The 23,422-nt window shown below is 53.9% G+C and overlaps 2 protein-coding genes across 7 annotated transcripts in view; both read right to left on the bottom strand.

The window, feature by feature from the left end:
* The window catches only part of DNAH2 (dynein axonemal heavy chain 2), a 121,786-nt gene extending 112,646 nt beyond the window's left edge, over window positions 1-9,140 (bottom strand). For all 5 annotated transcript variants that reach the window (XR_004179334.1, XM_031657344.1, XM_031657346.1 and 2 more), the window contains exons 1-3: window positions 9,045-9,140; window positions 7,055-7,234; window positions 3,275-3,336 (exon numbers count right to left, since the gene is read on the bottom strand). Coding sequence is in view for 4 of the 5 variants with exons in the window: in XM_031657344.1 (XP_031513204.1) it covers window positions 3,275-3,336; window positions 7,055-7,220 (228 nt within the window). In the remaining variant the exon portion in view is untranslated. The remainder of the gene's footprint in view (window positions 1-3,274; window positions 3,337-7,054; window positions 7,235-9,044) is intronic.
* Window positions 9,141-15,843: 6,703 nt separating this feature from the next.
* EFNB3 (ephrin B3) lies at window positions 15,844-22,121 on the bottom strand. Of its 2 annotated transcripts, none has more exons than XM_021928690.2 (5): window positions 21,493-22,121; window positions 18,980-19,272; window positions 18,700-18,792; window positions 18,486-18,628; window positions 15,844-18,058 (listed from the first exon to the last, which is right to left on the bottom strand). In XM_021928690.2, exons 1-5 carry the CDS (start codon window positions 21,612-21,614, stop codon window positions 17,792-17,794), a joined length of 918 nt encoding a protein of 305 aa, XP_021784382.1. In that variant the 5' UTR covers window positions 21,615-22,121; the 3' UTR covers window positions 15,844-17,791. The 2 variants fall into 2 exon arrangements, with proteins under 2 accessions (XP_021784382.1, XP_003912324.1); XM_003912275.4 differs by having other exon boundaries at window positions 18,486-18,590; window positions 21,493-22,113.
* Between the last annotated feature and the right edge of the window lie 1,301 nt (window positions 22,122-23,422).

Raw genomic sequence — 23,422 nt, 5'->3', positions numbered from 1 at the left:
AAAAGTGAGGAGGTGAAAAAGACATGAAAACACCAAAGAAGGCTGGGCGCAGGGGCTCACGCCTGTAATCCCAGCACTTTGGGAGGCTGAGGTGGGTGGATCATCTGAAGTCAGGAGTTCAAGACCAGCCTGGCCAACATGGTGAAACCCCGTCTCTACTAAAAAAAAAAATACAAAATTAGCCGGGCATGGTGGTGCATGCCTGTAATCCCAGCTACTCAGGAGGCTGAGGCAGGAGAATTGCTTGAACACAGGAGGCGGAGGTTGCAGTGAGCTGAGATCGCACCACTGTACTCCAGCCTGGGCAACAGAGCAAGACTTTGTCTCAAAAAAAAAAAAATATATATATATATACACACACACACACACACACACACACACATATATATATATTTTAAAAATATTTTCAGTTGAAGTCAAATACAAATAAAAATAACAAAGAAGACCGGGCACGGTGGCTCACGCCTGTAATCCCAGCACTTTGGGAGGCCAAGGTAGGCATATCACCTGAGGTCAGGAGTTCAAGACCAGCCTGGCCAACATGGTGAAACCCCATCTCTACTAAAAATACAAAAATTACCCTGGCATGTTGGCGTGTGCCTATAATCCCAGCTACTCGGGAGGCTGAGGCAGGAGAATCACTTGAACCCAGGTGGCAGAGGTTGCAGTGAGCCGACATTGTGCCACTGCACTGCAGCCTGGGCGACAGAGCAAGACTCTGTCTCAAAAAAAAAAAAAATCATTTATTGCCCATCATTTAAAAAAAAAAAAATCCTTGCTAAACAGATAACACCCAGGCCCGGAAAAGGTGTATTGTCGTATTGCTAGCATGAGAGCAAAAAGTATAATGCATTTGGAACGCGTGAGGTATTAAAAGTGATAGAAATGTTCTTTATCCTTTGATTCAGTAACTCCATATACAAGAATCTATTTTAAGGAAATATTAAGTATTTCAAGAGTGTTCGTTTTACTTATAATATTCATGAAAGTATTCCGAGAGCAAAAAATTAGAAATGGCAAAATGTCAAAGAGTAATGGTTTAACTACGGTATCTGCATAGAACATGGAACGCTATATGGCTGTGAAAAGTGGTAGTTGCAAATTGCTGGCCCTGTGGCTTACACATATAATCCCAGCTCTTTTGGGGGCTGAAGCAGGAGGACTGCTTGAGTCTTGGGAGTTCAAGACTAACCGTGGCAACACAGTTAGACCACAATCTTCACAAAAAAAAAAAAGAATTTTTTTTTTAATTAGCTGGGCATGGTGGCACATGCTTGTAGTCCTAGCTACTCAGGAGGCTGAGGCAAGAAAACCACTTAAGCCTAGGAGTTCAAAGTTACAGTAAGCTATGATTGTTTCACTGCACTCCTGATTGGACAACAGAGAGAAACCCTGTCTCTTAAAAAAAAAAAAAAAAAAAGTTTACAAAGAGTATGTAATGTGAATAATAATAGCTGGGCACGGTGGCTCACACCTGTAATCTCAGCACTCTGGGAGGCCAAGGTGGGTGGATCACTTGAGGCCAGGAGTTCAACACCAGCCTGGCCAACATGGCGAAACCTTGTCTCTACTAAAAATACAAAAATTAGCCAGGTGCCTGGACGTAGTGGCTCACGTCCCTAATCCCAGCACTTTGGGAAGCCAAGGCAGGAGGATCACTTGAGTCCAGGAGTTCAAGACCAGCCTGGACAACACAGCAAGACACTGTCTCAAAAAAAAAAAAAAATTAGCCAGGTGTGGTGGCAGGAACCTGTAGTCCCAGCTACTTAGGAGACTGAGGCATGAGAATCGCTTGAGCCTGGGAGGCAGAGATTGAAGTGATCCCAGATCATGCCACTGCACTCCAGCCTGGGCAACAGACCAAGATTCTGTCTCAAACAATAATGATAATAATAAAAATAAAATATTTTGTGAAAAAGTGTAATACAAAATCGTAACATATGGGCTGGGCGCAGTAGCTCACACCTGTAATCCTAGCACTTTGGGAGGCCGAGGCGGGTATATTACCTGAGATCAGGAGTTTGAGGCCAGCCTGGCCAATATGACAAAACCCTGTCTCCACTAAAAATACAAAAATTAGCCGGGCGTGGTGGTGTATTCCTGTAATCCCAGCTACTTGGGAGGCTAAGGAGGGAGAATCGCTTGAACCCCGGAGGTGGAGGTTGCAGTAAGCCGAGATCATGCTCCTGCACTCCAGTCTGCTCGAAGGGAGTGAGACTCCACCTCAAAAAAAAAAAAAAAGTAACATATGATAAAGTTAGGATTATCTAAAAACAAACTTATAAGCCTGTGCACAAAAGTAAAATGTATATCAAAATATCATTTGGCGTTTTTTGTTTCTTGTTTTTTTGAGACGGAGTTTAGCTCTTGCTGCCCAGGCTGGAGTGCAATGGCACGATCTCGGCTCACTGCAACCTCTGCCTCCCGGGTTCAAGCAATTCTCCTGCCTCAGCCTCCCAAGTGGCTGGGATTACAGGCACCTGCCACCACGCCCTGCTAATTTTTGTATTTTTAGTAGAGATGGGGTTCACCATGTTGGCCAGGCTGGTCTCGAATCCTGACCTCAGGTGATCCACCCACCCTGGCCTCCCAAAGTGCTGGGACTATAGGCTTGAGCCACCGCGCCTGGCCAGACATAGCAAAATATTCATATTAAATGTGTTTGGGCAGTAACACCATGAGTTTTCTCGGTTTTACTTTTCTGTCTCTTGCCATTGTTTTCTTTGATAGTCATTACTTTTTCCTCCCTTTTTGAAAAATGTCAGGGTCGCCACTCTATTCTTCTCACCCAGGTAACTATGGTCATGACTAGGCTTTGATGCAACTTGGAAAAAAAGAAGCAGAGGTCATTTAGTGCCATTTCTCAAGGTGATTGAAGCAGCTTCTGTAAATTCTTCAGCCAAAGAAAAGAACTGAAGGAAAGGTGGAAAGAGAATGTCTTAGAAATTACTATCCAATTAGGACAATATCTTCCCAGCTCGTTCAACTTGTTCGGGTGTTCACCCACATGATGAATAAGCTCATCACAGTTTGACCCAAGGTGGGGAGAGAAGAGAGACCTGTGCCTTACTTAAAGCCCGCCTCTCTCCTGGGGAAGGCCAGATGACTTCGTCTTTTACTCAGTGAACTGGATTTGTGGTGAGTAGGCTAACAGCAGAGAGCAGGTAAAAGAAGTGGCAGACAAGAGAGAATTCCTCATGCGCCAACCACAACTGATCCTTTGATTCACCAGTTATTGGGGAGAATATTTGCTGCAAGGAAGACCCAGGCCTACCACATCTGCCTCAGGCTCCATTGATTCTTCACTCTGTGCTTGAGGTCCCTCCAACCGCGGCTCTGGGAAGAATAAAGATACAAAAAGAAAGGCATTCCTTGAAAAGTTAAACACAGTCAGCCGGGCGCGGTGGCTCACGCCTGTAATCCCAGCACTTTGGGAGGACTAGGCGGGCAAATCACCTGAGGTCAGGAGTTCGAGACCAGTCCGACCAATACAGTGAAACCCCGTCTCTACTAAAAATACAAAATTAGCCAGGCGTGGTGGCGGGTGCCTGTAATTCCAGCTACTCGGGAGACTGAGGCAGGAGAATCACCTGAACCCAGGAGGCAGAGGCTGCAGTGAGCCATAATCGTGCCACTGCCCTCCAGCCTGCGTGACAGAATGAGATCCTATCTCAAAAAAAGAAAAAAAAAGCCGGGCGCGGTGGCTCACGCCTGTAATCCCAGCACTTTGGGAGGCCGAGGCGGGTGGATCACGAGGTCAGGAGATCAAGACCATCCTGGCTAACATGGTGAAACCCCGTCTCTACTAAAAAATACAAAACATTAGCCAGGCGTGGTAGTGGACGCCTGTAGTCCCAGCTACTCGGGAGGCTGAGGCAGGAGAATGGCGTGAACCCGGGAGGCAGAGCTTGCAGTGAGCAGAGATTGTGCCACTGCACTCCAGCCTGGGCGACAGAGTGAAGACTCTGTCTCAAAAAAAGAAAGAAAGAAAGCTAAATGCAGTCATCCAATGACCCAACAATTCCACTTCTAGGTAGAGACCCGGGAGACCTGAAAGCAAGGACTCAAAGAGTTATTTTCATTACAGCGTTCGCAGCAGCATTATTCACAATAGGCAAAAGGTGGCAACAGCCCAGTGTCCTCTAACAGTGGAATGGATAAACAAAATGTGCTGTAAACATGCCGTGGGATATTATTCAGCCATCAGAAGACATGGCGGTGCGGTTCATGCTACGACATGGATGAGTCTTGAAAACACAGTACCAAGTGAAAGAAACCCGTCATGAGAGGCCACTAGATGAAATGTCCAGCACAGGCAAATCCATAAAGCCAGAAAATAGATGAGCGGTTCCTGGGATCTGGGGGGTAGGGGGAACTGGGAGTGACTGCTAAAAGACGAGGCTCTGATGCAACTTAGAACTAAAGATACAGGAGTCACCTGGTGCCAATTTCTCAAGGTGCTTAAAGTGGCTTTCTTTTGGCGGGATAAAAATGTTCTAAAATTAGATAGCGGGAACGTTGCACAGCTTTGCGAATATACCAGAAACCACTGAATTGTAGACTTTAAAAGGGTAAATTTTATAGTCAGTAAATTATCTCTCAATTTAATGTAAAAAGCTGACTGGGGGCCAGGCACGATGGCTCACACCTGTAATCCCAGCACTTTGGGAGGCCAAGGCTGGCGGATCGCCTGAAGTTAGGCGTTCGAGACCAGCCTGGCCAAGATGGTGAAACCCCGTGTCTACAAAAATACAAAAAATTAGCCGGGCATGGTGGTGGGTGCCTGTAATTCTAGCTACTTGGGAGGCTGAGGCAGGAGAATTGCTTGAACCCAGGAAGCGGAGGTTGCAGTGAGCCGAGATTATGCCACTGCACTCCAGCCTGGGTGAAAGAGCGAGATTCTGTCTCCAAAAAATTAAAAATAAAACAAACACTGACTGGGGTAGGGGTGAGGGAATGAAGGTGGTTAGTACTGAGGTTATTCCAGGCATGCAGCTTCTGGCCCTCCATCTTACCCCCACTCCTCTTCCCACATGGAGAAGTTGAGGCTCATAGGAATCAGTCCTTCTCCAAACCACTGGCCTGCTGGGCACTCAGTAATGCCATGCCCACTCTGGACTCCCATAAAACCCAAGGGCTCTCTTTCTCTGCCTCCTGATCTACTGGTCACACAGGAGATTGGGGTAAAACTGGTGGCCTTCCCATCCCCCAGGGACTGAAAGGAGGAAGGAACAAATGAGATATAACCAAAAGGCCATAGGGAACAGGACACTCCACTCTGGCTTCCAGAAAGGAAAACTAAGAGGGGAATGAGGCATAGAGGCCGGGGCAGGAAGGCGTGAAAAGATGGAATAGGCAATTCCGGAGCTTAGCGGTAGGTGAGTGATCCAACTCCCTTGGGAAAACTGCTGGCATTCAGGTTCCAGATAAGAACTAGGCGAGGGGAGGCCGGGTGCGGTAGCCCATGCCTGTAATCCCAGCACTTTGGGAGGTCAAGGCAGGAGGATCATGTGAGAATAGGAGTTCAAGACCAGCCTGGGCAACATGGTGAAACCCCATCTCTACTAAAAATACAAAAATTAGCCGGGTGTGGTGGCGCACGCCTGTAATCTCAGCTACTCAGGAGGCTGACGAAGGAGAATCGCTTGAACCTAGGAGGTGGAGGTTGCAGTGAACTGAGATCACACCACTGCACTCCAACCTGGGCAACTGAGCGAGACTCTGTCTCAAGAAAAATAAATAAATAAAATAAGCTGGGCATGGTGGTGTATGCCTATAATCCCAGTTACTTGGGAGGCTGAGGCACAAGAATCACTTGAGCCTAGGAGGCAGAGGTTGCAGTGAGCTGAGATTGTGCCACTGCACTCCAGGCTGGGTGACAGAGTAAGACTTTGTCTCAAAAAAAAAAAAAAGAAAGAAAGAAAGAAAGAAAAAAGAAAAGAAAAGAAAAGAAAGCTTAGAGCTGGGAGAGGCAGAAATCCTTGCTATTCGAAGGCCAACACGTTCATTTTAAAGCTCCTTCCCTTCCCTCCTCAGAGGTTTCTCCAAACCGAACCTCACTGCCTTCCCTCCCATCTTCCCCTACTCCTCCTAGCACCCAGCAGTCCCATTTTAACTGCTTTCACCTGAGCTCTTCAGAACTCAGAAGGATAAATTCTGCACATTTCTAAGATCCTGGAACCTAAGGCAGGTTCTTATGGCCCAGGGACTTTTCTCCCATGCCCATGCTTAATCTCTCAACCTTTAATTTTAGAAGGAGATTCTATTTCTTTTCTTCTTGACAAGCTAGTATCAGTGTAAAGGAGCTCCAGGTAAAGAAGGAGGTCTACACTTAGCTCACAGTCCTGTCTACACTGACCAGTGCTCTCAGGGAGAGCCCAGCAATAGCAACAACTACCAAAAAGCTTCCACTCTTACTGGCTCCGGCTCACCCACAGGAAACGAATCCCTCAGGTCAAAGCCACAAGAGGCAGCCTCTTTAAACACTTTCCTCCCTAGATCTAGACTTCTTTCCTGTCGTCCTGAACCTGAACCTCCGCAGTCTACCAAGTCCCTGCCAAAATGAGGGCGGAGATACAAGAGCCTTAAACAGATGGTAGAAAGCATCAGCCGGGCTTAGGATTCAAAGGGTGGCAAAACAGGCTGAGTCTCCATGGTGATGGGCTTAATGGGAGAAAAACATTATTTGTTTTGCCACCCAGGGTGAAAACGGGAAAAAGGAAGAGATCAAACCCTCTTCAGTGGGGTAGGAGCAACCAGGAACACTTGAAATAAGGAGTAAGAGGCTAGAGAAACGACTGGCTGGTGAACTCCTGGTATATTGTGTGACATTTTAAGACAGAAAGAACAACGACGAGGCTGGCCAAGAGGAAGATACACAAAAAAGGGACCCAGTGGCAGGGCTGCTGAACCTCCATGGCTGGGGGCGTCACTTAGCCCCTGTTTCCTGCCCAGAAGCAACAGTGCCTGCTCCCCAGCCCTAAAATGCCTCCAAGCCCCTGTGACTTTCCCCACCCTCCATTGCTAAGCATCCTGTACCCCAGCAAGTACCCACCAGGCTCCTCCTTGGGGAGCTCAGCCTGCGGCTCTGGCTCACTGACAGACAGGGCGTTCCCCTGCTCCTCTGTGGCCACAACAGCCTGAGCGGCCCGCCCTGACCGGCTTGCCCGGGAGCTTCCTCGGCCACTCGGTCGCTGCTTCTTCTCAGCTTTGCTGGACATCGTGCAGGCAAAACCTACAGGTACACAGGAGTGGAAAGTCCACAACCAGATACCACCCCCAAACCAGCCCCTGATACAAGCAGTCCCTTTTGAATTCATAAATTGACTGAAATTCAGTATGATCATCTTTTCTGGTGGTACCCACACCCTGCTCCATTAACCACAAGGGCTCTGTATTCCACAGAGGCCTGGGAGGCCTTGCTATTCTTCCCTAAGATATCCTACTGTCTTCAGGACACTGGGTTAAAAATCAAAGTCAGTCCCTCAAGGCACTAGGAATAAATGGCAGTTAAAGACGATGACCAGGCTGGGTGTGGTGGCTCATGCCTGGAATCCCAGCACTTTGGGAGGCTGAGGCGGGTGGATCACCTGAGGTCAGGGGTTCGAGACCAGCCTAGCCAACGTGGCAAAACGCCGTCTCTACTAAAAATACAAAAAAAATAGCCAGATGTGGTGGTGTGCACCTGTAATCCCAGCTACTGGGGAGCCTGAGGCAGGAGAATCACTTGAACCTGAGAGGCGGAGGCTGCAGTGAGCCAAGATCGCACTACTGTACTCCAGCCTGGGGGACAGAGTGAGACTCTGTCTCAAAAAAAAAAAAAAAGATGGCCAAACAGACACCCCACTAATGAGGATTTAGAACCTCTATCTCTGCCCCAGGGTATGAGAACATAAGATAATCAGGAAAAGATCTATCAAGCTGAAGTGCGGTTGCCCAAACCCTCATCCACTCTAACCTCCAGGACCACGAGTGAGTGAGAGAGGCCCAAGGAAGGGGTGCACATCCCCCACCCTCTGTCACTGTTCAATCATTCAAGCAAACCAAGATGATTTTCCTATGTACCTCTTTTCCTCCCAAGTTAAATGGAAAAATGCTCCTCCCAACCCCAGTAAAATCTGCAACATCTGTAAACAAAGAAAAACAGTATTTGCCACCTGGCTCTTTGGCTTTCAGTTCCTGAGGGGCAGGAACACTGTTTTGTGTGTACTGAGGTCTCTCAGCATAGTTGGCTGAGGAACTGTGTGCTAACTGTTAAGATCAGTAAAATGCCCTGAGAACAGATAGGAAGCAAGAAGGACAAAAGTCATCCAATCATAAATTTAAATTGTGTAATGAGGAAAAAGCAATTGGGGCACGAGGAAGGCCACAGTGGTGCCTCTCTCAGAAAGGTAGGATGGCAGGAAGCGGGCATCTCGGGCAGGTGCTCAGAATCCCAAGGGCAAAGTTTGAGGCGCTGGGCACTCTCTTTTCATTCAGCTGCAGCCTAACGCCACCTGTGGCTCTCCTTCCTCATCCCCACAGGCTGCCACAGGCATTGATCTCAGGTTATGAATTTCAAACTTGAAGGATTTGTACTTTGCTCCAAGGAAAAACGTTCTGTTAGGCCAACAAATCAATAAAACCAACCACAGCAAGGAGGCTTCCTCCATCAGTCTCCAGGGAAGCATCAAGCTGCGCTTTCCTGCCTCAAACTGGAGCCTGAGGCGCATGCACTGTGGGATTCACCACGCGTTCCCACACCGCAGGCCCCAGGAGGAGCTGCTCTGCTAACCCGGGGCTCACTCTATTACTAGGAAATACCGCAGGGGCCAGGCTTTCTCCTTAAACTGGTTACCAGCGGCAAATTTCCCCTCAAAATCGCTTTTCCCTCCAACTGTCACAACTGCCCCTTCTCCTCCCCCTCCCCCACACAACTATTCCTTGCTCCCCCTCCCTCCACAACTGCCTCTTCTTCTCCCCCACAACCGTCCCTTCCTACCCCGACACTACTGTCCCTTCTCCCCAGCACTCCTTCCCTCCTTCCCTCTGCCCCCGACACACACCTCGCCACGCTGACCCTCTCCTCCCTAGACCGACCGATGGGCTACTCCGACTAAGAAGTTGCCCAGCGCGGCCTTCTCGGGCAGGCGTCTGCACGCGTCCCCATGGCAACCCCGGGCAGGGAGGGGCTCGCGGCCGATGCGCCGCTCCACGGAGCCCGACTCCCCCGCGCAGGCGCCCTGGATCCCTGCTTCCCGGCCCCACCCCGCCCAGGTCTACCCCTCAGGGACCCGGGGCTCGAAGGCTCCGGGACTAAGGGAAAGTAGCCACATCTGGCGAGCCGGAGGTGCAGGGGGCGGGGGCTGGTTTCAGGACCCAGCTGGAAGGGCTGGGGCGAGAGACAGTGAGCTACCGCCCCGCAGGACACTGAAAAAGGCAGGGGGAACCCCAGCGCCCGACCCTGCGCCCAGGTCTGTGCACCCCAGCCGGAACGGGTCCAGCAGATGGCGCCGGGCGCCCCGCGGGCGAGGTGTATTCGCGATCTAGAAGGCGTTCCAGGATTTGCAGGCAGCCGTGGCTGCAGCTGGATCCGGGGGAAAAACCGGGGCTGGAGCACCCTTGCCCTCCTGCTTCTTCCCCCTTCTTAGTTCGGATTGGGGTCTAGGATTGCGGGGCGGCGCGGGGCGGGGAAAGGGAGGGAAGACTGGAACTGGAGTTTTGGGAATCTGAGGATTGGCTTTCGAAAGCGTCGCTGATTTTTGGGGGGGACGAGAGGCAGGGACTCCCTGGGGAAGGTGACCGGGCCTGGGAGGGGCTTCGCTCTCCATAGGAACAAAGGCTGCGTCGTGAGAGAGGAGGCGAGAGGGGAGGGCTATGAGGGCCGGGGCAGATCTCCAAGGATGCCAGGGGGCGCTGCGGGCCGGGGCTGCTAGAAGGCGCCTGGAAGACCGCTATACCTGGGGCCGGGAGGAGCTTTGGGGAGACCTGGGAAATACAGGGAGGAAGCCGAGGCGGGGGATGGGAAGGCGCCCTCCCTGCTTCCATCAATAGTGCCTAATTAAGACAAAGCCAGCAGCGAGCCCACTGATTACATTTCCATGAGGAACGAAATTGATGACATTTTCTTTGCTGGATGAGGAGAAGAGAAGCTGGCACCTCAGTTCCCCCTTTTTCTGTTTGGCGTTCACACCTAACAGATCTCATTATGCCAGTCTGGCACTGCCAGGGGTGGCAGTCCCTGGTACTCCTGAAGAGCAAGTGGATTAACCACACCCTAACCCAGCCCTGACCTCACCCTCCCACCTACCCTATCTTTATTCCCAGAAGGGTCAACCCTTTCCCTCCCCCCGACCCCCAGTGATTCCTCCTGCCCAGCCAGACTCCTGTTGCTGACAGCAGGAATGGAAGGAGAGGAGTCCCGCCCACCCCAAAACCAGCTGCACAGCAAGCACAGCTAAGATGGAACGTGGAGGTGTTCCTCTAGCCAGATAGGCCATGGGTGGCAGACAGAGGTGATGTGATTGGCCAGAACCCCTAGGGAAAAGTCCCAAAGGAGTGAAAATTTGCTGGAGTCGTGGGGTGGGGAGCCTCAGGGGCAACGTTCTTGGATCCCTCTGGGAAAGGAACTTTGCGCAGACCCTATTTATTTTCTTAAAACCCCCTCCCCAACGGTGGCTGTTCCTTCCGAATCCCAGCCCCCCACATTATGCTAAATAGGTAATCAAACATCTCGCTTTGCTAATTACTGCTCAATCCGATTAAACGCTGCTGAAGCTCATCAACAGAGGTGGAGGTAGGGGGAAGGGACGAAGGCGGGGCAACCACAGCTAGCTATGATGGGGGTCTTGTCCCCAGGGGTTCTTAGGGGATAGAGAAACAGCCAGGGTTGCAAGACTGAGTACATCCCAAAGGAAAGGGCAGAAGAGTTGTAACCTCAAGACTCAGCCTTGCTGCACCTCCCAGCCATGGGCCTTTTCCTCCTCCCAGAACCTTCATTACCCTCCGAACCCAGGCATCCGGCCATTCCCACAGCTCCCCACACACATCCCTGTCCCAGATTTAATAAGTTCTGTTCTCTCATTGTCAATATTTGATTTCTCAGAGCCATCGCCACGGAGAGGGGGTGGGGGGGTCTTTCCTTGCCTCCCCCCTACTTTGGCCCTCTTTTGCTCACCCCCAGTCTCTTTGTGCCCCCAGCCTTCTCTGAACTTGCTGACTTAATGAAATGATATTAAAGTCTTAAGCAACTCCAAAAGAATGGTTGTTATGGTGAAGGGAGTGGGCAGAACGCCTGGGTCCCTGAGGGGAGCAAGAGCTGAGGAGGGGGAAAGGGAGCCAGAGGCTAGGGTCTAGAGACCCCAGTCCCTAGTGGGGAGCAGCATATTTGGGGTGAGCTGGGAGCCAGACCTCTGGATCTTGACTGGAAGCAGGGGATGAGGAGCGGGGACTAGGAGAAGGTGGAAAGAGAGGACATTCCAGGGGTCAGGGTCTCAGCCTGCTGTCCGGATCATCCATCAGAGACAGAGGCCAGGGGGGACAGGGCCTCCATGCCAGCAGCCTCCCTGCCGACTGTGCCCTGGGCTGGTCCCGTGAGAACCAGAGTAGATTCCTCTACAGCCTGACTCATCCTTCTCCCCCAGCAGCCCCCCACAGGTGATTTGTAGCTGATGCTCCCACCATGGTAGGGGCCAGGATAGTCATTCCACGACGTGAAGAACTGTCTCTTCCAGGACAGAAGAGAACAGAGGCCAAGGAAAGGGAAGCCAAGTATCCCCTCCACCTCCCCCACCCAACACCATCTCCCCTGGGGACCCTGGCCCAGCCCCAGTCCCCTTGGGGTGGTGGGAATGCAAGGACATTTGGCTGGGGCTGATTGATGAGGGAGGAGGCAGCCACCGGGCACTGAGGCTGCTGTTTGCTGAGCACACAGATTCCTCCCCACTCACCAGCTGCCGCCCCCTGAGGCTGCTCAGTCTCCCCCGACATCACCCCACCAGCCACTGGGGTTGCAGTGCCTGAGTTTCTGATGGCAACTGGAGGAAGAGGGAGAACCAGGAAACAGAACGCTTCGAATCCCTGTGGGAATTGGGGGTACCTGGGGCCTGGTCCCCTCAGAACTCCCTTCAGAACTCCACTTTCCCTGCTACCTTTCAAGTAGCTCTCTGGCTGCCCAGTTGTCATTCCCATTCATTGCGTCCCTTTTCATTCCCCCATCCAACTCTCTGAGCCTATGCCAGCCAGCCTCCTGCCTCCAAACCATCCTGTGACATTTCTCCCAGGTCTCAAAACTCTCCCAAGCCCCGCGTCCGCGGTGGCCTACGTAGCCCCTTAGGAAGCACCATTTTTCATTCTAATTAAAATTCCAGATGTGATGTTAACCGTTCACCATTAGAAATTCCCACTGCAGGCCGGGCAAGGTGGCTCAAGCCTGTAATCCCAGCACTTTGGGAGGCCGAGACGGGTGGATCACGAGGTCAGGAGATCGAGACCATCCTGGCTAACATGGTGAAACCCCGTCTCTACTAAAAAATACAAAAAACCAGCCGGGCGAGGTGGCAGGCGCCTGTAGTCCCAGCTGCTCGGGAGGCTGAGGCAGGAGAATGGCGTGAACCTGGGAGGCGGAGCTTGAAGTGAGCTGAGATCTGGCCACTGCACTCCAGCCTGGGCGACAGAGCGAGACTCTGTCTCAAAAAAAAAAAAGAAATTCCCACTGCAAGCCCAGGCAGTGGCTCACACGTGTAATTCCAGCACTTTGGGAGGCCGAGGTGGGTGGATCACCTGAGGTCACGAGTTCAAGACCAGCCTGGCCAATGTGGTGAAACCCCATCTCTAGTAAAAATACAAAAAATTAGCTGGGTGTGATAGCACATGCCTGTAGTCCCAGCTACTCAGGAAACTGAGGCACGAGAATTGCTAGATCATGCCACTGCACTCCAGCCTGGGCCACAGAGCGAGACTCTGTCTCAAACAAACAAAAATTTCCCACTGCCACCCCTTGCCCCATTCCCCTTTCCCTAAAAACCCCCAACACAAACACACACACACACACACACACACACCTCGGGCTGAATAGTATCCCTCAGCTGCCTTTATTTGGAAGAAGGGCAAAGTCTGAGCTTCACTGTACGGCTCAGCCCCAGGACAGCCTCAATCCTATGCGGTTTGGGGATGGCCAGGGGACAGCTCTCGCTTCTGTGGTCCCAGCCTTCTCGGTTCCTTTACTTCCGCTCTGCCTGACTGCTCTGGACTCCGAGAGCAGCTGTGCCACAGCCCCCAAAAAAGCTCAGAGCATCATCCTTGCCCTCCCAGAGCTTAAACTTTAGTCGAGGAAAACACAAGTCACAGACACACAAGAAACAAAAAGCAGGGAGATGGGAGACTGAGTAAGATCAACTTCCTTAACGTGGATCCCAGACCCTAAGTGACTTACTCCCCTCCAGGCCGAGGCTAGGGAAAAACAAGACACATCTGAAACATGCATGTGGTGGTGATGTCCTTCTTACTGTTCCCAAACATACCACGATCTCACCTCTGTGCCCGTGCACTCGCTGTTCCTCTGTCTAGCATGCCTTTACCCAGCGTGCATGGCTTACTCCTGTCTCATGGCCTCTTTCAGAGGGACCTTCCTGACCTCCTCATCTAAAGCAACTCCAGGCCAGGCGCGGTGGCTCATGCCTGTCATCCCAGCACTTTGGGAGGCCAAGGCGGGCGGATCACCTAAGGTCAGGAGTTCGAGACCAGCCTGGCCAACATGGTGAAAACCCAACCCTACTAAAAAAAAAAAAAATAGCTGGGCGTGGTGGCGGGCACTTGTAATCCCAACTACTCGGAAGGCTGAGGCAGGAGAATCCCTTGAGCGCGGGAGGTGGAAGTTGCAGTGAGCCGAGATCGCGCCACTGCACTCCAGCCTGGGCAACAGAGCGAGATTCCAAGAAAGGGAGGGAGGGAAGAAGGAAGGAAGGAAGGGAGGAAGGAAGGGAGGGAGGGAGAGAAGGAGGAAGGGAGGGAGGCAGGGAGGGAGGGAAAGAAACTGCAATCAAAGAAAGAAAGAGAAATGAAGAAGGAAGGAAGGAAGGAAAGAAGGAAGGAAGGAGGGAAGGCTGTTACTCTCCATCCTCCTCATCCTGTCATTCTGTTTTGTTTATATCCCTTTTCACACCTGTAATTGTATTATTTCCTTCCCCACCTAAATGTGGGCTTTGTGAAAGCGAGGACTTGGCCTTACTCACCCTGTCTCCCAGCGCCTGAACCGGTGCCTGAAACAAAGTAGCATTTAACCTGCTGCTGAGCGAGTGAAGAAACAAACCAATGAACAAATGTCTTCCTGTGCCTGTAGTTGTTTTGGTGTAGTTGTTACTCTAAGAATATGTGTATTTGTCCCCACAAAGCAAATAGGATGGCATGTGTTATTCTGCGTGGAATATAGCTCTAAAGATAACCAAGTCACTACACATGTGAAAGGCCGTTGATCTTGTGCTGTTCGAGCAGGGCTGCGGGGAGTCTCTGGATGCCAGCGCTCTGAGGGGGGCGTGTCCCAGGCGCTGTGCAGTCTGTGCTGTTCCTCTCCCCGGCTGTGCATCTGTCCCCAGGTGTCTTCCTGTCTCTCAGCATGTTATGATGTCTTAGCTGCTTTGGTGAGGTGCTTGTCTGTCACGGAGACTATTTATCCCCACGTCTCTTCCCTCTTGTCTCTCCACCTGTGCCTCTAGATGTAGGTGGAGGGGGAGTGTCCCTGAGCTCCCTTGCCCCTCACACACCGCCCTGCCCCAGTCTTGGACCCCTCCCTTTCTCAGTGGGCCCTGTTGCTGGGCTCTGGGTTGCCATAGTGACGGTTGCCAAGTCCCTGAGGCTGATAGCCAGCGATGGGGCTGTCGGCTCCATCCACGCGGGAGGCTGAGGGGGGCTTCCCATTGTGTAGAAAAGGGGATGTTGCCATGACAACCAACCCCCACTAAGGGGCAAGGACCAGCCTTTCCACCCCCCACGAGCCTCCCCACCTCGGGCAGCTCCAGTGTGGGCTCAGAAGGCAGGAGTAAATTCCAGACAGCCCAGCACCTGGTCTCCCAGCTTTCAACTCCCCTCCTGCGGTGCCTGCACCTCTCAAGACCCAGGCATCTTGCTCAGACAGGGAGGGGGAGGAGCGGGGGTCCCACAGGACAGAAGAGAGGAAGGGGGACCCCTTGACCTCCAGGCAGATGGGAGACAGCGGGAGGGGACCTAAAGTCAGGGGAGGGGCAGGGAGGGCAGAGGTTGTGACCCCTGCTGACTCGCTCCAGTGATGCTCCTGACGGCTGCTTTTGTGGTTGGAGAATGGGGCTAAGTCTAGGGGGCTGGACACCTGGACTTTTTCGGGGAGAAGAGCCTTGGTTATGGGTATACAGGGAGCCAGGGGATACACAGCTTGATGCCTGGGTCCCTGAGTCCTTCCTACTTCCTTCTGATCAGCCACATCCCTTCTCCTCATGAGTCCCCAACAGCAAAACTTCTCAAGTGCCTTGGGTAGGGATGGAAGGGAATAGACTTCAACATGTGAGCATGTTTTTACCACTTTGATCCTAATTGCGATTTGCCCTGTCTCTGGTGCTTTGGCTTAGCAAGACACTCAGACTGTCCCCATGGATGAACTGGCAACCCCACTCCTGCCTGTGTTACTCTCTCCCTCTCCTAGAGGTGACACCTTCCTCTGCCTTCTCACCCAGCCCATTTTCGCCTCCCCAAGCACTGCCGACCTCACCACTCCAAATTAGCCCTATCTCTACCCACCCCCCTTGGTTGGTTTCATGCAATCCAACCCTTAGCTAGAAAGCCATTCTAACCAAGCCTTTGTCCCAAATCAAGTCTAGTCATTCTCCAGCCTTCTTGTTAACTTTTGAAGTTTTTTATTTTTATTTTTATTTTTTTGGTTTTTGTTGTTCAGATTTCCCTTTTACAGTAAAACTATTGAGGTGACGGCATACCCCGCCACCATGGCAATATCAACTTCCTGTTTCCCAGAAGGAGCGATTAGAAAAATCAGGAAGGAGCTGGGAACTACAGCACCAGAGAGGTGACTGACCTCTGGTGGACAAAGCAACCATCTTGGCTGGTGATTGAGGTGGCCGACCTGGTGCCCAACAGCAGCTTTGATCTAATAAAACTGAGCTGGGAGGAAACTGAGGCAACACCCAATTGCACACTAGAGGGCAGGAAGTGGTATCAGCTGGTCACTATGGGAACAGTGGCCTTTGCTAAATACCACCACCGTCAGCTAGACCAGCCAGTAGGCCACCATTTTGGTCACTAAGAAGGGAACTATGTTGAGTCTGAAAGGAGTCGGAAATGGAGGATGGAATGAACAAGACAGCCATCTGGGTTACTCGGGAGAACACATGGATTCTTGGGGTAGTACTGTTGATGAACAGAGATTATACTGGGATATGGAAAGGAAAGAACAAGACAAATTGGGCCTGCCACAGCACATGGCAGTCATCTTAGCTGTCCTAAAATCAGCACAGAGCACAAGAGAAGGGAGATCTTGGGAAGTGCCACTGAAGACTGGGAAAAGTCCTTCTCGGTCCACCTCTATCCTCTTACAGTCAGTAAGTTCCAGCTTCCTCCCGAAAGGAAGTTCTTCCCGCCCTTCTTCTCCACAGAGTAAGAACCATCCACCTCCCACCCCCCCGATCCCCCAGACTAAGCCACTTGGAGTTCCAGCCAGACCACTTCCTGTTTCAGAAGTGCTACTTCCTGTCCTGGATGAAGGCACTTCCAGTTCCTGCTGCACTGCTTCTGCTACTTCCCAGGCCATTTCTGTCCGGGCCTGGTCACCTCTTGTCTGGAGCAAGTCACTTCCGGTCCCAAGTGGCCCACTCAGCATCAGACCAAGTCCATATATGTCCTGACCGGTTCATATCTTGCTATTGGCCACTGGACAAAACGGGACACTTCTTCTCATGGTAGCTGTCATGACCCAACCGCCCCAAATGGCTGGAGTAAGTATGTAGAGGCCTGGGCCAGGACAGAGAAGGAAGCCCTGCTGCCCATGGCCTGAGCTGGGGTGGAGTGCCAGAGCCTTCCCCATAAGGCCCCCATTTTTGGCAGACTGAGGGGAGTGGTTGGTTTGAGAGGTCAGAAGGGGAGCTGAAAGCTAAGGGGAGAAATGCTTTGATGCCCCCACCCGGGAGATGGGAGAGGCACAGGACAAGAAGCCAAGAGGGTGAAAGGAGATGTGGTGGGGGAGGATGCTAGGGAAGAAGAACAGACCTAGAGAAAGGAGGGAAAGAATAAGAGATAGAGAGAAGAGAAAACCAGTGAGAGGCAGAAAGAAGGCGGTGCCAACCAAAAGGTGGGCTGTTCCCGCCCCTAGCTCTGGGTGGGTGAGGGGGACAAGGATGCCTGGGTCATGGTCAGAGAGGAGGCTGAGCCGGTGCCCCTCCCTAAGGAAATAGGATCCAGGGACACTGAGACAGAGGGGGACACCCACGGCCAAACGGGAGGGCAGGAGGTGGGGCAGTGGGAATCCTAAGGAATCCTAAAAGTGGAGACGAGAACAGCAGCCGGGAGGAGTGAAGGGGCTGGGGGAGCACAGGGGGCCGAGGAGATGTTAGAGGTGTCCCTCAAACCAGGAATTAAACTGGAGGAGCACCCCAAGAAGGGCTGGATTCAGGAGAGTCATGTGACAGGAGCCCTCATACCTTGTAGTAGATGTTTGGAGGGCTCTGGGGGGGCCCATCCTGCACGATATACACAGGATGCCCATAGTCACCACTCACCTTCTCATAGTGGGGACAGAAGGGGGGATCTGCAGCCCCACCGCCCCGCAGAGCTATCCCTAGCTCCCCGGGCTCAGCCTCCCGAGGTCCCATCCCACCTCCACCCCCCAGGCCCAGAGACCCTCCCCTCCCGAAGGAGCCAGGACCAGGGTGGCGACTCTCCGAAGGCTTGGCCCGCCGTCTCCGCCAACACATGGCACCCCCAGCACCTGCCACGCCCAGCAAGAGCAGCGCCAGCCCCCCTGCTGCCCCAGCCACTGCGGGCATGCTGGGAGGGGGCAGAGGGCCTTCAGCACCCCGGGAGGTCGCATTGCTGGTGGGGTCACCTGGCAGGGAAGGGGTGAAGGAGGAAAGAGGGGGAGGGACTGAAGGAGCCACCTGGGCATCTGGACACCCAACCCTGGGGGTCCCCATGGGCTTCCCTTATAGGGCCCAGGCCCCTTGGGGACCCCACCTCCCCTCCCCCGCCGAACCCCACTCAGAATCCAGGTGTCCAGCCCTTCAGCTTCCTGCCACGGAGTCCTCCCCACTCCTCTGACAGCACTGATTGAAGCACTGACTTGGCTAATTAGTTCTAATTGAGTCTTTTCCTCATTTGGCTTCCATTCCCCTCCCACCCTCCCATCCTCTCTTCTCCTCTTTCCTGTATCACCGCCCCCAAAACTGAAGAGGGAGGGAGGGTGACAGCAGGGCAGCTGGGGTCTGAGAGCAGAGGAAGCTGGGGAAGGCGGGGAGCTAGCCCCTGGTTCCTACCTGGCATGTTCTCCTTCCCAGGCTCCAGGCTGTGGGCTGCCCCTCGGTCTCTTTCCATGGGCATTTCAGACACAGGTTTTCGGGGGGCAGCCCCTCCTCGGGGACCTGGAGATGAGGAAGGCCCAAGAGAGGAGCTGAGACAACTGCCCCTGACCATGATCGTACTGCCCCAACATCCCTTCGCGCCCAGGAGGTGTCCCCCAGCCCCACTCACTTTGTCCCACTCGGAGAAGCACCTTCATGCCTCTGGTTAGGCACACACCTCCCTGCAGGCTCTCCAGGCCCTCCCGGGTCCCATCCGATGTGGCTGGGAGAGAAAAATCAGAGGAAGAGGTTGGCACTCCAGAGTCTAGCCCCAATTCTGGCCCCACGCCCTGGTGTGAACACCGCCTGAGGGCACTGGGATCTCCCTCTTGGCTGCAGGGGTCCCCCTCCCTCTCTGCTCAGTATCAGGAGCAGCCCCCCACTCAATCGTGCCCTCTACCCAGCAGTACCAATGATGTAGTAATCGTGGTGCGAGCGGAACTCGTGGCCCCAGAGGTTAGGGCTATACTCCTGGAACTTGATGGTGAAGCGGAGATCCAGGTCTGGGCGATCACAAGTAAGAAGGAGGTTTGGGGCAGGGGGTGCCTCACAGCGCCGGCCCTGGGCACCCCCTACCAGGTACAGCTTGTAGAACTCATAATTAGGAGAGGAGTGAGGGCCAGGAGGCCGGGCCCGGGGGCAGAGCAGGTCTAGCCGGTCCCCGATCTGAGGGTACAGCACATAACCACCCTCTGCCTGGAACCTATGGGGAGGAGGGTAAGGTGGACAAGGAAGAGATGTCAGAGGTCTGGCCCCCAGAGCTTTCCTTCCCTCACCCCACAACCTTCCAGGACAGCAATTCTCAGCTCACGCCTGCCCGCCTTTGTCTGAGTGGAAAGTCAGTTCTTATAGAGCAGGCACCAAGAACTCTGTGTGTTCACATTGGAAGCAGCAGGAAGCCAGGCTCAGAGGTCTCCTGCCCCTTGGTGTGCCCAAATGCACTCTTCAGCCCGCCTTCACCACATGCACACTGCCATCTCCCGCTCCATCACCAGCCCCGTTGCCATGGCAACAGGATGCCAGTTACCAAGGAGCTGGCCTCTCTGGAACCACACAGCCCACCCCTCCCAGGTGATTTCACTATTCCATGGCAGCCAACCATGGGGGCAGAGCCTCCCCTCCTCCAGGCCACCACTGAATTTCGGGGCAAAGGGGGCGGGTCAGGGAGGGCCTGTGTGGAGGGTGGTCCAGACCAGTGTCCTAAGTTAGCCAGCTAATAGGACAGAAGGCAAATGCCTGGTTTGGTCATGACCATCAATGGGGCTGATAGGAACCAGGGTCTAGGGAACTGCTGCCTGAGTCATTCTCCCGCTCAGAATCCCACACTGGGTCTTAGACTTCTGGGGCAAGTGCTTATTGCTTTGGAAAGGAAAGGAGTTGACTTTTCTAACCACAACCAACACACTTCACCATCTCCTTGGCCAGTGCACCCAGGCATCCACTGTCCCAGCACAGCCACAACTTGCCAACCCCTGCAGCCCCTTCCTGAACATTAATAGGTGAGACAGGGTCTCAGGACTGGGTCCCAGGGGGCTGCTACTTGATATCTTCCCAGACTCCCAAGTGTCCCACTCCCACCCCACATCCAAAAGAGCCCCCAGGACACCCTAACTCCCTTTTCTCTACCCTGTGAAAACAACCTTAGGTTCTCAAGCTACACACCTGATACTCACATTGCAGCTGGGAGTTGGCGGGTAGGTGACTGAGTACAGAAAAGACATTGAGATTATACCCAAAGAGATCCGGGAAAAAGAGAGGGAGGGATGGCAGGGCAAAGAAGTGTGAGGGAGGCTGGGAAGTAAAGAGAGGAACAATAATCCTAGCTCTCCTTTAATGAGCACAGAATACATTCAAACACCTGACCGCTAATACTCATAATAGCTGTAAGGATTGAGGATACAAACTCAGAAAGGTTAAGTGACATGCCCAAGGCCACACAGCTGAAAGCTGCAGAGCTAGGATTAAGAACAAGGATTTGATAAGCTCCAAAGCCCACTTGCTTCCCATAGCCTCACACAGTCTCCCCAGGGAAGTAGGAATTTTTCAAAACACAACTCTTTTACGAGCGGGAAGTGGGATCTGCATGCAGGCAAGGGACCCAGCTGACCTCCCGAAGGTTCTGTCCTACCCAGCGTGGCTTGAAGTTTCATCTGACCCCTGGCCTCTTTTCAGAGCAAAGCAGGCATGCCACGGAACGGAGGGTCTGACAGAAGAGTTTGCAGCAAAGATCGGGGGAGGAGGCAATGGAGTCCTCAGGACTCCAGATGCAAAAGGGAAGGAAGGAGGGCTCGGGGGCTCGAGGCTGCTTCCAGAAAGAGACCCGCAAGCCAGGAAGGCAGGAATATGTTCTGGCTGGGAAATCGTTCAGCCAACAGTTCACCGACCCTCTGGCTGTGGGGAAGAGTTGGGAGACAGACTGTGAAGTGAGTCAAGGAGCCTTGGGGAAGTTGTCCCCAGAGCCCCCAAATGGAACCCCCTTGCCTCCCATCTCGGACGCCCAGTCCCTCTGGGGGAGGGAGGCACCCTGCCCTGCCTTCCCTTCAGCCACTTGCAGCACCTAATCTGCAGCTCTCTCCTGAGAGCTGACAGTAACCAGGCTCCCTCCAAGCCCAGCCCCCGACGCAGGCCTCCCACAGATCCAAATACCCACCTCACTGCCCTCCCGGCTACCCATGAACTTTCTTCTCCTTGCCCCTTTGGGGTCTCCAAACTCCTCACATCCATAGCACCACCCGGATCCAGCTCTGCGTGGGACCCGGAGTCTGGCTCCCAAGATCACCTGTCTAGTAACCCGTCACACATCAGAGCACCAGCACCTTCCCTCCCGCCTCCTCCCTGCCCACAGAAGCCAGCCCCCAAGTCCCCAAAACTTCCCTACCCACTGCCCTAGGATCTGGGGTCTCCCCAGCCGCAGGCCGCTCACCTCTTATTCGCCGAGTTCCAGTAGACAGGCTCCAGGCTGAGCCCAGACACCAGCCCCAAAACCCCCAGCAGCAGTAGGGCCCCGACTCGCACGCCCCCCGGCCCAAAATGGGGGGGCCCCATGACCCCGCCAAGGCCTGGGGGGCGGGGCACCAACTCCCCCAAAGTCGCTCACCCCCCGGGGTGGCTGCCTTGGCTGCCTGGCTCTTCAGCCCGGACCACCCCAGTAGCTGATGCCCCCAGCGCCCACGCGGACCTGCTTCCTGCTGTGCCCGCGCCCCCGCGGCAGAGCGCTCAGCCCCACCAGAGCCCTTCCAGGGGCCGTCTGCAGGCGCCCTACGCGCCCCCGGCCCACGCGCCAGCACCCCGGGATCTGTGAGCCCGACTAAGTGGGGGACTGGGGGAGCCGGGGGCCGGGCGGGGGCGGCATGGGGCGCCGGACCAGGGAGCGAGGAATGGGGCGCCGAGCCGGAGCCCCAGCCTCGCCGGGATTGAGGGCAGCGGGCTAAGGGAGGAAACCAGTCCCGAGCCCAGGAGGGGGGAGTTAAAGGAGAGGCGGGGATGGGGAGAGGATGGTGGAGGGAAAAACCGGAGCTGGAGCTCGAGGCGGAGCGGGCGGCAGCATCCCGCGGCCCACGCCCCCCACACCTCCCTCACCTCGCGCACCTCCCGCCCGCCGCCCCGCCTCAGCCCCCGGCGCGGACTCTCACGCCCCCTTTGTGTCTCCGAGCCTCTGGCTCCGGCTGAGTTCTGCCCGGCTCCCCTCCTGCCCTCCGATCGCCCAAGCTGCTGGAATCTTCCTCTCTCGAATCCAGAAAGGCTCTCGCCCTCTCCACCCCGAGGAACCCACCCCTTTCGCTCCCGCAGCCTTCTCCACCATCCCAAAACAACACCGCTGCTCCCGGCAGGTCTGGAGAGAAGAATAATAACCTTGAAGGCTTGGCACTTTACAGACTGCGGCGGAGCTGATCGTCACGACTACCTGTGTGAAGTGGGAGGGGCAGAGCTAACGATCCCATTGCAGAGATGAGGAAACTGAGGCTTAGGGAGGCCCCATGACTTGCCCAAGGTCACACAGGAAGTCTGGGATAAAGCTAGAAACCAAACCCAGGCTGCGCAACTCCCACTCTTGGGGTCTCCTTTGTCACCGCTCCATGGACCATGTGCTGTTGTTACCTGGGGGGTAGTGAAAAATAAGAGTTTAAGGGATACCCTTGGGCCTTTCCTAGATGGCTGCGGGGAGAAGCGGGGCTGGGAGAAGGGGCGTACCTACAACCCCAAACCGGCCCTGCGCAGGAAGGGCTGTTTCCAATTATCCTGGGGGAAGGGAGGAGTTGCCTTTTCGGGTGTAAGAGCCCTGGCTTTCAGCACCTCTGGGCAGGGGTGACATTCCTCTCCCTCTCAAGCCTCCACAGGCCTTTCGTCCCTTCCCTTTGATTGTGAGGTCCAAAATCACATCCCCTGCTGGCGGTATTTCTTCAAAGTCCCCCCATTGTCAGTGTTTGGGAAGGTGTTGGAGGGAGGAGGGAGGAGTCACTGCTTCAAATGACACACTCGTCCCCCCACCCCCAAAGACAGAGCAGACAAATGGAGAAACAAGCCCAGCGACAGCTGCTGAATGAATAAGACCCTCGCCGCGCCCCGCATGGAACAGCAATACCAAAGGTGACGACTGTATTTTTCAACACCTTTCCTCTTTTAGGTGTGTCCTTGACTCTGGCAACTGGGTTGTCTGCCTCCTGGGGAGCCCCGGGGAGGGGAGGGGAGTGCTCCTGCTCCCCTCAGAGCTGAGTAATGGTCCCCATGCTGCTGGAGAATGGCAGTGTGGAATGTGGGTGACAGCCACCCTGTCACTGTCTGCACAGTCTCACAGGGTCACACCCAACAGTCTGACCCAGCTCCTGCTCAGCCCGGCTCACCCTGACCCCTGC

Source organism: Papio anubis, chromosome 17, assembly GCF_008728515.1.
Source record: "Papio anubis isolate 15944 chromosome 17, Panubis1.0, whole genome shotgun sequence".
Lineage (NCBI taxonomy): Eukaryota > Metazoa > Chordata > Mammalia > Primates > Cercopithecidae > Papio > Papio anubis.
The sequence above is the reverse complement of the archived record's forward strand: the minus strand, read 5'-3'. Positions and strand labels throughout refer to the sequence as shown.

Coding starts and splice junctions, on each gene's coding strand:
- EFNB3 (XM_003912275.4), bottom strand. CDS start 21,614: ATGGGGCCCCCCCATTTTGGGCCGGGGGGCGTGCGAGTCGGGGCCCTA. Junction 19,273..21,492: donor TGGAACTCGGCGAATAAGAG/GTGAGCGGCCTG, acceptor TCCTCCCCATAG/GTTCCAGGCAGAGGGTGGTT. Junction 18,591..18,699: donor GCTTCTCCGAGTGGGACAAA/GTGAGTGGGGCT, acceptor CCTCATCTCCAG/GTCCCCGAGGAGGGGCTGCC.